Source organism: Sycon ciliatum, chromosome 8 (genome assembly GCF_964019385.1).
Source record: "Sycon ciliatum chromosome 8, ocSycCili1.1, whole genome shotgun sequence".
NCBI classification, from domain to species: domain Eukaryota; kingdom Metazoa; phylum Porifera; class Calcarea; order Leucosolenida; family Sycettidae; genus Sycon; species Sycon ciliatum.
Genome location: NC_088650.1, coordinates 28,180,007 through 28,194,831, shown reverse-complemented (window position 1 = coordinate 28,194,831; position 14,825 = coordinate 28,180,007). Strand labels below are relative to the sequence as shown.

At 49.8% G+C, this 14,825-nt stretch overlaps 2 protein-coding genes across 2 annotated transcripts; both read right to left on the bottom strand.

The window, feature by feature from the left end:
* Positions 1-2: 2 nt before the first annotated feature.
* LOC135822589 (ras-related protein Rab-11B-like) lies at positions 3-4,608 on the bottom strand. The gene is made up of 2 exons (XM_065335393.1): positions 3,318-4,608; positions 3-1,021 (listed from the first exon to the last, which is right to left on the bottom strand). The coding sequence occupies exons 1-2, from the start codon at positions 4,039-4,041 to the stop codon at positions 513-515; spliced, it is 1,233 nt and encodes a 410-aa protein (XP_065191465.1). The 5' UTR covers positions 4,042-4,608; the 3' UTR covers positions 3-512.
* A 1,472-nt stretch (positions 4,609-6,080) lies between these two features.
* On the bottom strand, positions 6,081-14,583 carry LOC135822586 (uncharacterized). The gene is made up of 6 exons (XM_065335390.1): positions 11,199-14,583; positions 10,479-10,663; positions 9,843-10,001; positions 9,310-9,438; positions 8,942-9,066; positions 6,081-8,395 (listed from the first exon to the last, which is right to left on the bottom strand). The coding sequence occupies exons 1-6, from the start codon at positions 12,598-12,600 to the stop codon at positions 6,619-6,621; spliced, it is 3,777 nt and encodes a 1,258-aa protein (XP_065191462.1). The 5' UTR covers positions 12,601-14,583; the 3' UTR covers positions 6,081-6,618.
* Between the last annotated feature and the right edge of the window lie 242 nt (positions 14,584-14,825).

Here is a 14,825-nt window from a genome sequence, read left to right as displayed (position 1 = left end):
CGTCAAGGTTCCCAACACTGATTCATACATTACTTTCTTGTGGGGTATGCATAGTACAGAGAATGGACCAGAAGTTGATCTAGTCATTGTGCAGTAAAAAGTACTATAAACACTTCTGATCTTTCAAATTGTCAAGCACATACTTCAAATTAATTAGCAGCCAAGCGAAACGTAGTCATCTTTCATCACATGAAGAAAAAAAATAGAACTCCACACATGACTTGTTTTAACAAAAGGAGAATCCAGCTCTTCCCGGTACACTATAACAAAATACTTTCATCATGACACTAGAAATATTCAGATTCTTTGCTGATAAAATGTTAATATGAGTAGCGTTGATCAAGACGTTACTAACATTCCATAAACAGCTTTAATTTTTTCTCTTTTTTCATTTTTTTTTACAAATATTCAGATTCTTTGCTGATATAACTTTAATATGAGTAGGCCTTGATCAAGACGTTTGCTAACATTCCACAAACAGCTTTCATTTCTCCACCGCATGTGCACGGAAGTCAAGAACTTTTACAGCAGCGTCTGTGCCTTTTCCTCGGAGTCTCCGGTGGACTTGATTTGTCGTCTCGCAGGTAGAATCCACCACCAGGTGGCATGGGGCGCTCAAAATTCATGTACTCACTATCTGACTTTGCTCTGGCTGCCAAAAGCCCAGCGTCGCAAAGAGCGAAGAGCTCCAAAAAGGCCTTGTCCACGTTCTTGCTGGCCAGAGCGCTCGTCTCCATGAATTGCATGTTCCGTTCCTCGGCGTGGCTTCGGCCGCGGAAGGTTGATACGGTCCGTTCAGTCTCCAGATCAATTTTGTTGCCGATCAGCATCCGCACTGCATCTTCGTTGCACAATTTGTCCAGTTCTTGGTACCAATAGTCGAGACTTACAAAGGAGTTTTCGTCCGTGACGTCGTAGACAACAATCACACCGACTGCGCTGCGGTAGAACACGCTACTGATGTTGCGGTTAAGTTCCATCCCGGCTGTATCCCAGATCTGCGCCTTCACAGTACGGCAATCTAAAGCGAGAAAGCACAAAACGAACACGAGACATTCTCAGTGCCTGATCATAAGATTGCACCACGGCTGTGCCGGAACACACGTCCGCCTGTATTATGACTCTGCTGTTGATTTTAGTATGGCCTGAGGAGAGACACCGGTTTGAAGAGTGCTGAAAGGCTTTATGGTTATAACCTGAGTATGAATGACATTAATTAATAAAACGTGTAGACCAATTTTACACTGGATTCCTCTACCCAGGTCACACTTCAGCTGGTTCAAACAGTCACCACTTTACAGGGACTTCACCGTGCTGAACGCTATCAATTTGGTGAATTGCTCAGCCTATTTGTGAATTTGGATTGCAACACCAAGGTGGTAAATATCCGTCTGTTTCGAAGCACAATTTGATGTGTATGCAATCATGGTACTCCTGCTCAAACCAAAACGGAACTTGCACTGTGGCAAACGAGTGACATCCAGCCAATACGATTTTAGCCTTTGACCTTCCAGTGTTCATTGATATAATCTTTCTCCCGCCACCTTTTAGGAGTTTCATCTGATATCCGATCATGGGACCGTGGCTCCCCATGGCAGTGAAAAGGTATTTCCTGACCTACTACTGTATAAGACTTAGTAGAGTAAAACCTGTAACTAAAGAGTAAAGACCACCTGTAACTAAAGACCACCATGACTAGCAACCAGCCTGGTACTAAAGACCACGTCGCCAGGCACGGACGGTCTCACATTTATATATGATTGTGCAGTGGAAACCTCTAACTAAGGACCATCTGCCACTAAAGACCGCTTTCTCTGGCCCCAAGGGGTGGTCGTTAGTCACAGGTATCACTGTACAAAGTTTCGTTTGGAATTTACTTTCGCTGTGTTCGTTAGGGGGCACGAAATAACTAAAATTTATACCAAACTAAGTTTTTTTCTGAACGTTCGGGGTGACAGACCTCGACCAAAAACTAATTTTAGTACGCAACGAACCTGCTGGTGGAGTGATCTAATGAAAGATTTTGCAAACGAAAATGTGTACTTTATACAGTAGTACTCTGTACGTAGAGCGAATCCATAATTTGGCATAATATTTTTTACCAAGCACAAAATTGATGTGGCTGATAGAAGGATGACTTCCGGTTAAAACGTAGTGTTCATATTCCACCACACACTGGGTTTGGTGCACACCGGCGTCGTGTGTGTCAGTGTGCACACACACACAAGCACAGACTCGAGCACGCGCGTGTGCGTGTGTGTGTGTGTGTGTGTGTGCGTGCGTATGTGTGAGTACGTACGTACGTGTGACCTCGGCTCTCGGGTACCACAACATGTTCTCACATCAATTTGAACCAGAGTTGAAAGACCATCTGTAAAGGGGTTGTAGACCAAGAGCGTATCTATCATAGCTGAGGCCAAAATTTGTTCTTTCTGTTCACTTGAATGCATAAAAAGTAATGCGGGCGGGTGGGTGCAACATACACAATTACAGGAACTCACCAGTTAGGCTTAACCTAATGAGACCATGCAAGTACTAGCTGGGGGGGGGGGGGGGAGAGGGAGGGGGTTTGGAGGGCGCAGATGACTTGATCTGTTTGTAGTTCTAGCATGCCGGTCACATAGCATGGGTGTAGGCAGCTTCAATCCATCGATTGCGTTGCGGCTAACACACACTATGCGCTCATCTCATTGAGCCCTGCTCTGCAACATGGTTACGTAACCAGGGTCGGTGCCACTGCTACGGCCATGGCTGTGCCTGTTGTTACCGATTCCAGGGTTCATGGAATGTCCAGCGGAAGTAGAAGTGCTAATAGCCATTCTCCTACACCCCTCCTTAGAGTCTCTCCCCTAAAAAAATGTTCCTAACCTGTGATGACTAATGCGCTGTCTATATGTCCCTAGCTGAACATGTACAGTCAGACCTCCCATATCCGCATACATCCGTTTTCCACAAAACATATCCGGATAGGCGAGGGAAATAATCGAACACACATACTGTATGTATGCATGGCATATGCTGTAAATCGGTAACCAACGATTTTTTCCGGATGGTGGGGATCCAGATAAATTGGACCGGATACGGGAGGTCTGACTGTAGCCGAAAAGACCAGATGCAATGCAGCATAGAGGTTCACTCTCCCATGATACTGAAATTTGGCATAGAGTATAATAATTGGCTGTGTGAGTGAGTGGCCGACCTGCGGCTGTACCATCTCTGAGCAGTTGGCCCCGGACCTGATAACCGTCACGGTATAATTGACACAATCCTATCAAGGTGCAACATACACCACACACCCATCCCACAGTCAAACTCACTGTCGATTCTCAGGAAGCATGTTGCGAAGTCCACTCCAATCGTGCTGCACGAGTTTGGCCGAAACTTGTTCTCCGTGAAGCGTGTGAAAAGGTTCGTCTTGCCCACACTGGGATTACCAATCAGGATGATCTTGTAGATGTAGTCGTAGCTTTCACTGTTAGGGTGCATGTCACGGAGAAGCTCAACCGTGGGCAGGGTGCCCGCACAGGCATCGCGCGTGCTTGGCAGTGCAGCGGCTGTGCACGTGTGTTCTAGTGCTGTGTCTGAGTCGTCGCCGGGTTCGGTGCACAATAACGAAGATCTTGGTGTAACGTGACCTGTCGGACTATCATCGGCTGGTGGTACCGGTGTGCATTGCACACTGCTGCGACTGCCAGGTCGATCGTGCTGCTGCCTCTCGGACTCTTGGTCAGCACGTGCGCCCGTTTTCTTGAGCGTGGCCGAACACTCATCCTCGTTGTCCACCTCGCTTGTTCTGCCGTGCGTGTGACTGAGGGCCAGATTCAGGTGCGTGAAGGAGGACGGGCTTGCCATCGCAGCTGCAGCGGCTCTCGGCTGGTCGGCCGTGGCGGTGGGGGTGGTGACGGTGGCTGCGGTTGGCATGTCCAAAGACGGCAGTCTCTCCACTCCATTCTCAAAGTCCATTGCGCTGTCAATCTTCAACCAACCCTTCCACTGGGCGGAGGGTGCGCGCGCGGGCTTCCTCTTCAGTGATGACGTCATCGTCCACAATACAACGTGTAAAACACTGCAATGTAAAAATTATTACTAGTCAGCTCACGTACCTCTGACTGTGCTGTAGCTTTCTATCTAACCTCCTCAGTCTGGCGGAAGCAGCGCCGCTCGCGCCACAACCTTGACACGTGACACCTGGTGCATGCACGTACGCACGCACGCCACTGACACTGAGAGAGGATGCTGTCGACACTGCACTGACAGCCCGCGGGTACAAGTGGAAACAGGCGTTGCTCAAGACAATAACAATTATTAGAACTCTAGTTCTTTTCGACTTTTGTAATTGTCGCAGCTATTGTAATCCAAGGCGCCAACAGGTGTTGCCTCTTCCTCTCAAAATCCCGATACTAGTACACACGAGCACGACTGTTACTCAACGACTGGTGAGTATACCTTTCGCCTTCTGCGATTACAGCGTTGTTCCCAGTCGCAGCTAGCCGTCGTGTCGCAACTCTCTTTGTTTCGAAGCAGCCACCACATCGACGGCACGCACTCCGCTAGTCACGCCAGACGGCATCCATTGCACGGAGCGGCGGGTTGTTCTGCAGCCTCCTCACAAGTTAGTACAGTCTCACTTTCACAAGTTTCAGCACTGCATCAGCACTGCATCAGGTCCAGTGGCACCTTAGCAACGGCTCATCTGGGCAGACAGTTTCAATGGTCATGGCTGCTCGAGATTGCACTGTCACAGTGCCGGTGAACCCGATAAAAGCTTTTCGCCGTACACGCTGCCATTGCAGGCTGAAGCCGGATGGAAGGCGATGGGACATACGCGTATACGACTCACTACTCAATAGTACTGGCAGAACATGTTTCGTGAAACCTGACTAGTTCACTAAAATAATGCAACCATGTTTACACAGAATTTCACTGTATTTTAGTTTCAACTAAAAAGTGAGCTGCCATTTCTTATGACTTGTTCCTTCACGTGTAGTTTCCAGCGCTAGCAACAATCTTGATGATACCGCGCGGCTTGCCGCCGGTAGATGGGAAGAGTGAAGTCACCACACTTCACAGAAAAGCTGTGTACGCCTAGGGAAAATCCCTTTACGGTTGTGGGAGAAAGACCATGAAGATGGTTCGTTCCTTTCTACTGGCAGGCTTGGGAAGGGGGCTGTGTAGCGTAGTCTGAGCAGCCAGTACTGGCAGTAGTGCAGTAGTGTTCTTCACGGACACACTGAGAGAGTATCACGAAGCCAATGCCTGTGATAGTATCGAGTATACATAGCCAGTTATGGCCTGTTGGCGGTGCTAGCAGCTTGAGGAAGTCGTACAAAGGCCGGGTGGAGATGGAAAGCGGTACAGCCGTGATGTAGAAGGGCAGCCAAGTAAGGCAAGGTAGACAGCTTACATGTGTGTCAGGCAGGACCTTGGGAGTTCACTGAACAGCGAAGCCAATACATTATGGCAAAAAGCTCAGTTTCAGACAGGCACTGATTGTGTGATCAGGGGAAAGTGGGCAGCTTGTTTGATAGTTGCCTTTTCTGGCAAAAAACGAAGTGGGCTGTGTCAGTGGACGGCGGAACGACACTCAGCCATGGACCCGTATTTGTAACCAAGATGCACGCTGGCAACCAGCAGACTGTTTCAGGTTTCATACGAACGCTCCTAGATCCTGCATAATGACTAAATAAATGACATTATTGGCTCAACATCCGAGTTTTAAATGACATTCATTGGCATTTTGCACCACCAAGCTATCGCTACGGTACACGTAGATGTATATCTCCAATACAACCCTACATGCAATAGCAAGAGCACAGGAGCTTACTAGCATTACTCTTTGTAGTAGCATCTTTATTCAATCGCCCTGAACCCAGAAATTGTGACACAGAATATCACGGGTAGAACCATAAATTTTGTTAAAAAATTGTTTTGAAAACAACACAATTAATATCCTGCACTGGAAAGGATCCGACTGCAAGTAGGCTACCAGTAACTTATTACTTTGCATAACGTCCAGATCAACGGACCTACCCTCCCCCCCCCCCCCCCCCCCCCCTCGACGTATCCACAGCAACAATAAATCTAGTTGAAAAGGAACTTCTTTCAGAAATCCATAAAATATCTTCAAGGCTGATGAGCAGCAAGAGTATTGGGCGTTTGCTTATTGGCAACTCTAAAAGTAGTAAAATTTCAACAGGACACATAAGGAGCGCTAGTTCGTAGCCGTAATGCTCTTCTTTGAAGTAAACTGGATTGGCGATGACCCGATGAAAAGTGGCGAAAATAACACAAACCGATGTCAATCAAGAATGACCATATTGCTATCAAAATATGAGAAATTCTGGAAAATTCCATCTTTCGGTGCCGATAATCGATATAAGAGAACTCAAGACATCCGTCAGCAGGGAGGCAAGCGGCTCTTCAACAAAAAATAATTTTCACAAATTCTTTCACAGTGTCAGCTAGCATCTAGGTAATCGTAGTAAAAATGTGCAACATTCTGATACTTGAGGCTCTGCTGCATAGTTGCCAGATAGAAAGGATTCAAGGTAATAATAATAATGGACTCGGATGGATAATAATAATAACAACAAGAGTATCATACGTACGAGTAGGAGTTCATGATGTCAGCCGCTCGTACCAGGACTTCCTCGACTCCTGTCTCGGTTCTCTCTCGCACGACAGCAGGTAGTTCTGCTCTTCCGTATTGCATACGTAGTTGTCCAGCAGATATCGCACCCACGGCTTGCTAGCGTGATGGTAGCAGCTGGCAGCAAGCTTGTAGCGCCGCAGTTGCTCGGCCAGGGACATGTGCGGACTGACTTGGCAGTTCAGGGAAGTTGCTGAATCCTGGATGGTCAGTGGTCGTTCTGCGGTGGCCGGTGCTGCCGCTTCGGCCGTGGAATCTTCTCCACCGCACGCCGCAACGGCCGTCGAGTTTTCAGTTTTCTGTGCCGATTCGCCTACAGAGGTCAGCGAGGAGTTTGGTGACTGCACACGAAGCTTTGTCAGCGTGTTGCTGCCGCTGTGACTGACACTCGTCTCGCTGGACGTGCGTCGTTTCGGACGAGGGCTGGGTACCATACCAACGACCGTGGCCAACCGTTCACGAACATTGCCAGAGTTGGCTGAGCGGAGCGACGACGATGACAGCTGATGCTGTTCCTTTACTTTACGCTTCAAACTCTCGTGTGCCCGCTTGACGACTCCGTCTGGAGAATCGCTTGACTTTGCATCACCAGTGTTTTCCACGTCGTCAGGCGAGGTTTCGAGGCCAGGTTGATCTGCAGGGCCATCCACGGTTTCAGTCTTCAGCGGCTCTGACGTGTCTTTGCTACTTCCTTCAGTTGATGCATTAGCTGCCACTGTTGGTATTTCACTACCAGTGCCTTCGACACCACTCTCAGAGTCTTCCGGTATCTTCTGGGATGCATCATGCAAAGTGGTATGTGTTTCGGTGAGAGGACTTGGCTGGTCAACAGACGAGGCACGCTTGACGAGTGCTCCGCTTTCATCCCTGCCCTCGTAGCTACTGTCGTTGCGGTACATCAGCGTAGTGCTGCTCGCCCGACTGCCCAAGTCACTGACGTACGCGCTGTCTTCGCTGATGAGACTGTCGTGTGGGCGGCGGGTGTCGGTGAGTTCGGCAAAGCGCATTGACGCAGGGGACGTCGATCCAGCGCGTTGTCTGGCAATCTCGTTCTCGTTCAGATTAGCTTCACTATGGCGTTCTTCTCTGTCAGTGCATGAATCCTGGGCATCGCTACATGTATTGGTGATATTAGTGTCTTCTTCGCTGGTGTTGATGTGGCCGTTTAGTTGAGCTGCAAAGCCATTCAGATGCTCGTGCAGCCGAGACGTGTTAACACGATCCAGTGGGCACTCGTGCGAACACGATGACGCGCAAGAAACGTCATTGGCACGGTCTTGGCTCTCTGCACAGGCGGTGGTGTGTGATGCATTGTTCTTACTGTCCGTACTCTCTACAGGCAATGGCTGGCTTTCCGGAGCTACAGAAGACGTCTGGTCATCCGCACCGGTGCCGTCAATCTCATCCGTCTGGCTGATTGTTGGCAGCTCGGACAGCCGTTCCGCCGCTGGAGCACGCGGTGGGCGCGGAGTACGCTTCGTCGATTTCCGTCGCACCGCCGGCCTGCTGTCTGCGTCGTTCTTGCCCTTGGTGCCGCGCCGCGACAGGCGCCGGCGTGTGGACCCACGCAGGCTGCGCTTGCGCTTGTGGTGCATCTGGTGGAACGTCTCCATCTGGCAGATCTGCGTCAGGAAGACTCCCAGGAACGGAACGCACGGCGGATTGTCCAGAGCTTTGACCATGCGATGCCGGTACGCTACATAGTTCTTGTTTTCGGTCATCAATTCGGATAGATCATCGAATCGCCTGGAAAAAACAACAGAAAGGTCAAGGAGATAACAGTTAGGTCATTGCCAAAACTAAATCTCAATGTGAAGGGCACACAAGTTGCCGTTCTGGAGACTCAATGGCGCATCACAGAGGCCAAGCCTGATAGCACCGAGACATGCAAACAACCACACTACGATGAGCTGAGAACCCAGATATCAACAACTCCTCTGTTACCCCCCCCCCCCCATCCCCATTCCAAAATCAACAATAATTGAAGAAAACATAGTGCAATTAAATCCACTACTACACGTAGAGATTGCCAGACTGAGAGACACACTGAATTGGCTTGCACAAAGCTCCGGGTCTCACCAGCACTCTCGGTGCATTACTCCCCCCCCCCCCCCCCGACCCGAGGTCTAACTACAATAACTGCTTTGAAGTATTAGCAAGCCGTTCTGTTGAATATTTATCCCGGCTTCAACATTCCGGTATGAAGAAATTATTATCGGCTGGCAGACTGGCAGCACCACGCAATGATACACAATCACATAGACACTGCACAAAGAGAAACAGTGGTCTTACTTCATCTTGTTGGCCGAGACTTCTTTCCACGTTCTCTGCAGTCGGAACATTGGCGTGCACTGGAGACCAGCTAAGATAGCTTTGAGGGAGTTAAAGTTCTGCAGCTTTAGACACTCTTCACCAACCTGAAGTATGGCACAGCACAGGAGAAATGCACGAAAGTTTGTAAACATGAACAGCAGCAGACAGTGGGAAACATGTGCAAGAAGATTCCAACAATACTGTCCAACTATAAAATTCACCATTTGACCCAACCTCCCTCCCATTATAACCCACTTTACAACACTTGCTGTTTGCACGCATGATGAAAAGGATTAGTAGCAAGGAATCGAGAACAGTGCATGAGCAGCTAAGGGTCGCAGGCGTACCTTGATGAAGTAGCCGATCGCTCGGGCACGTTTTTCTGCTGTCGCTGGCGTCAGGACCTCCTTAGTAGTGATCAGTGCCAGTCTGTTAAAATGCTCCACCATTGTCATGATATTCGGCGCTCGAACATCCTGGAAGATGAACAGCAACGGGAGAAAAAACAGGAATTTCACAACGAGTAAAAGAGAAGGGTCTACAATAGGAGTTTGTTTAGTAATGTTTACTAAAATCCTCCTCCTGATCGAGTATTAACAAGCTTGATTATCGAATTGCAAAGCCATACATATCTGACATTCCTTTGACGCACATGTATCCGTTGGAACACTGTTGATTTAGGCCACAGAATAATCATCTCAAGTGCATATTCTGCACCAAGGTCCAGAATGAAAGAAAAATACAAAGCTCGTATAGAACGGAGCCCTGCTGGTTATGGTGCACAGAAACATAACAGTCCAGGATATCAGTGAACTCAGATTTGATGAGAATGTGAATTTCTGGGCAAACCAGAGCACTCCCTAACAAGGAATGAACTTACCCTGTCCTTAGACATCCACGCGCAGTCGATCAGCTCGTTGGCCTGAATCTGCTGCTGACGATGGGCATCTAGGAGAGTGAGCTCCTCGGCCAAATGCCTTGGCTCGATGTCCATGAGTCTGCGAATGAACGGACGGATAGGCGGCTCAGGACTCGATCCCTATTGAGCAGAAGTGGAAAACAAATGGCAATGCCAGACTTAGAGTGCTGAGAAGCTTGGCACTTCTAGACGATATGAACGTGACATTTCAAACCAGCAAACCAGTGTTATACTTGTCATGTACCTGAGAACATGAGCGTATCGTGTGGCAAACAGCATAACTATGGAAACAGCATAACTATGGAGGGCCGATAAGAAGGGGGATACATGCTCCCATGGCCATCTCGGCCGAGCGCCTTGCTGCCACACCCGAACACAGACTGCACACGTCCATCTGCAAACCAAACTCTATTGTGTAAACTGGTCACTCCTACACAGTTGGCATTGCAAATTGAATCAGCTCCAGGGCATGAACACACCGCTCAACTGGACGCGGGCTGAAACCAGACGCGAACAACAACATGACGCAACAGGACACTATATCGGACACTGGCAACGTGCAATCTGCCGGAGGGAAACGGGCAAAGAGTAACCTACCGTTTCCAGGTGGTGGAGGTGTGTGGGGACACTGCTGCTGTGCTGACGATCCAGCCCCGATCGGCCCTCCTGCATCATCTTCCATCGCCGCGTCAGGATCGGCGACTGGAAGCGCTGCAGTATCGTCGCCTTGCGCTCCCGGTGCGCAAATTCCGGCGCATTCTCCGATGATGGCGATGAGCCACCTAAGGATGCACAGAGTATACCATACACACCACCAGAAAGAGAGAGACACACACATACTGTCAATACAACTGTGGATTTCCTGCCATATTTCATGGCGAATATTCATGATTGTATAGACACCCTGGTGTAGTCTATGTTTTAATACTTCGAAGTATAACATTGGAAGGATACATGTACTTAATTTAGCCACATATTACATGTTCCATCTTCACGGGTCATCTCCGAGATACAAATTGCCAGGGCAACAGCAGTACCCAGTCCAAACACAAGCATAGGGCGGCATAATCATTGCCGGACCTGTGAGCTACTTGTACATGTCCGTTTCCATGCGTTTTCTGAGTACTTGAATGGTATAACAATTTCTTAATGTTTAATGTTTCCGTACGTACTAGAATAGTTTTCTTCTTAACAACGTACATTACAGGACACAACACATACATTTTCCCTACTAGGGCACTTTAAACGAATTGTCACGACCAGAATGTCCAAAATACCAAACACACACAATGCTCAGACGACAACACCACTACTCACGAGAAGAATGATCGCTCAGCGAACTACACGTATCGTCAGAGCGTATCGACTCGGCCACGGAGTGACGCTCGGGTGTCGTCTTCTTCTTCTTCAGCATGTCTTTAAATCGGGACGGGACGGGAGCGGAGGAGACACGGCTGCGCTGCTTGGCTGCTAACTCTCTGGCCGGGGTGGAGTAGACAAAGTCGTCCGCTGTCTCTGTGGATGAAAACACCGACTCCTGATGCTCCAGGGTAGAGGACACTGGCGGCGAACACTCCAGGCCGCTATCGTTGGAAACTCCGGACGCGCTGCTTGCTTCTTTCGACGCTCCTGGCACCGAGTCTCTGTGCTTGAAGACCTTTCCAAAGCTCTTCTTGATCTTGCGCAGTGTGCCCGTGCCCGACTTGGCCAGGTTCAGTTCGGACGGGTCGATGGCGAGCATGTAACTGCGTCGATGGTCGGTACCCACTGCGCCCAGCGAGCGGCTTTTGTGCGCCGCGGCCGACGTCGTGTCGGAAGTGCATCGCTGTGCACTGTCGTCGGTCAATCGGGGAGATGCGGATCGCACAGGCTCGCTGGTGCACAGTTGCAGTACGCTGTGGTCCTCGGCAGCACCGGCGGTGATGGCGGCGGTGGCGGACGAGGATGTTTGTCGCGACGGACCTCGACTCTCCGGTGCACTCCACACGGGCAGTGAGTACCCGATGACGGTGTGGCGGGGCTTGACCCTGTCCGACCTCCCTGCAGACGCCGCGCATCCATCCGCCAAGTCCACACTCCCTGCTCCTGCTGCATCGGGCATAGGCAGGCATTCCACGCTGGAATTCCGTCTCAGCGCTGGATTGCTCAGCATTGTTTCCTGGAACAGCTGCCTTCTCAAACTCTCACCTCTCAGTAGCCTACTGGATTGTCGTCTTGCGCTCAAATGCTCCAGAGCACCATCATCACTGCTGGTTTTGGGTAGGGATGCAGAGCGCTTTCTTGCCAGATCAGCGTGCATTTCAGGCTGGGAGAGAGACGTTGGGAACAGGGCGGACGTCGTTGCCGCTAGCAGCTCCTCGTCCCCATTGTCGTCGCTTTGACTGTCCCCCGCACTGTCTGGTTCACTCTCGCAATCGCTATCTTCCCAGTCAGACGATTCCTCCTCGACGTCCTCCAACATTCGCTCTTCAGCGTCCGTCAGCATGCTGGGCATCACGCTGCGATTGTAAGCATTCGCCATATCCAGTACGCTTGTAGTCGACCAGTAGCGTCCCATCAACCCGCCGCTAGATCGCCTCTGTACACTTCCATTACCGTTGGCTTTCGCTGGCTGCCGTAGACTGGCGACTGCATTCCCATCGACTTCGTCTACGTCCACTGGCTGGCTGGTCCGTACGGCCTCCGACGGCGTATCATCGGCCTTGCTTCCGTCCCTCATCTTCAGCCTCGCGGCCCTACTGGCCTTGAAAAGTTAGCACTCCTATCGCGTGGGTTATCGCTCAGCTCTTTGTCACCAAGTGCGTATTGTGTTGCACAAGAGGCACCACACACCAGCACGGAGTGCGGAGGGGGAGCTCCAAACGATCCCTTTCTGCAATCTGGAACGCTTGGCCAAGAGCACGCTAAAACACTCAACAGGGCGCTACCACAACGCTCGCGATAACAGAGCAGCGACTCGACAAAGTGTAGAGCCGAGAGAAACACTTGCCGCGATTGATAACAAACAACCTCCCGATACCTTCTCACAGCAAACTGCAGCACATCGCGCACCGCAAACCTCCCTCAGACGGAGGAGAAACAGATTCCCGTCATTGATCGCGACCCAATAGTTGTCTCACGGCCCCTACAATTTCGTAGCGGGATGAACTTGAAATCTAGCGAGCTTCTCCAACGGTAGCTAAACACTACTAACGGGCGAGTGACACAATCACGCTCCAGTGCGCGCCGTGAAATTATTTTCCAGTTGGTCAGTGCAGTGCAGCAGCAAGGCGAATGGATCACGTCGCACGCTCACTGGATGTGATATCCTCTGCTCCAGCTCGCGCCACGGTGATTGCTTCTGAAGTTTTGTCCCTGGGTTGATTCTGACGCTGTGAGAGGAATAGTTGCTTTGTTGAGCATCGGTCAGTTCAATCGACGCTCGCCAACCAACCGCCCGGTGTCAGTGTATCCAGGATGCAACAACGTTTGGAGAACACTTTCAAAGGATGCGCAGAACGCACTCACACGGAATCCCCGTGACTGGGTGACGAGCAGTTCAAAACTGTTACCTCACAAATCCGTGATACTGACTGTTTGTTGCTAATGTTGGAGTAGTAGACCTACGCTTCTTTCTCTTGGAAAAGGCGCTGCTCATCGCTCTGATTCCAGTAGCGGGATGAGAGAACGTGAGTGTGATGTTGGGTTTCGCCTGTTTGCGTGTTTGTCCTCAGCCAAGCAGCCACACAGCTACATGTAGGTACTGCGTAGACCTACGTGTACGAAATACTAGGCTGGAGTTTTGCGGAAACTCGGCTTGGCGGCCGTCGGCACACGCCCGTGTCGTGTCTCGTCTGTCAAAATAGTTTTTGGCCTGCTGATTGAGAGAGGCGAGGGACTCGGATGGTGAGTGGTTCGCAAATGTCCGATACTTGCGACGTCTGTTGAATCACTGAGATGGTGTTGTTGACCTTGATCAGTTTTTGCTCTAACGACACAAGGCCAGCAGTAGTAGTAGTAGCATATCACCGATGTCGAACACTAAGTAGAGCGCTAGTAGTCGATGTGCTCGTACCGGCCTCTCGGTGAGCAAAGTGCCCTTCACTGCCAAGAAAACATCCGACTACACAAGTATGGACAGAAGACAGCACTATGACCGCTATTTTATCTAGCAGCCGAATAGCATTGCGCATAGACTGCTGGTGTAAGCAGTTATCTAGGTTATCGTGTTGCCTGATGTAGAGTTGGTCCCGGGGCGACAGTGAGCCGATTACCAGATTGCAGCCTGATTCTCACTCTCCAGCCTGTGCAGGTGCGAGCCAGATGATAGCGAGAATCCCAGTGCAATGGATAAATATCAGCCTCAGCTTCCGACCTACACCTAGGCTGGGGGCTAAGGCGAAGAATTATTATTTTGATGCTGTGCTACCAGAAAATACAATGTAGATCTACTGTTTACAGGACTTTAAACTTCGGGATGGTGCCAGCGTCTCTCTTCGATCGACAAATGCTCTGTGCTGAGCTTCTTGTTCCGTTTTTATAATTAATAACACGATTGTACTCAGTGTTCGTCTAAACTGTTGTTCGTTGTGCGTGTAGACCTACATGTTAGCTTCCCTCGCCTCATTGACATTGCAATGATTGATTGATTTAGTGCCTCAGCAGCTTGCATCCACGCAAAATTGTGAAATGTCATGGCCCAAATCTGGAAAAATCTTCAAAGTAAAGCTTCAGGTTTGGAGCTCTGGTGTCTGTTTCCCTGTTATGGAATTGTGTACCGGAATGCAGTCAGAGAAACTGTCATTCCTGCCTGGATTGGGCTGGGGAGATAGAAATCAGAATGACATTGCTTTCCTGAACCTGGCATTGATCTCTTTTACTCAGACTACTCGATTCGGACTGGTCCTGACAAATCACTGCTGCACTTCACCTCCAATGAATTCTATCTAGAACCATTGAGGACGG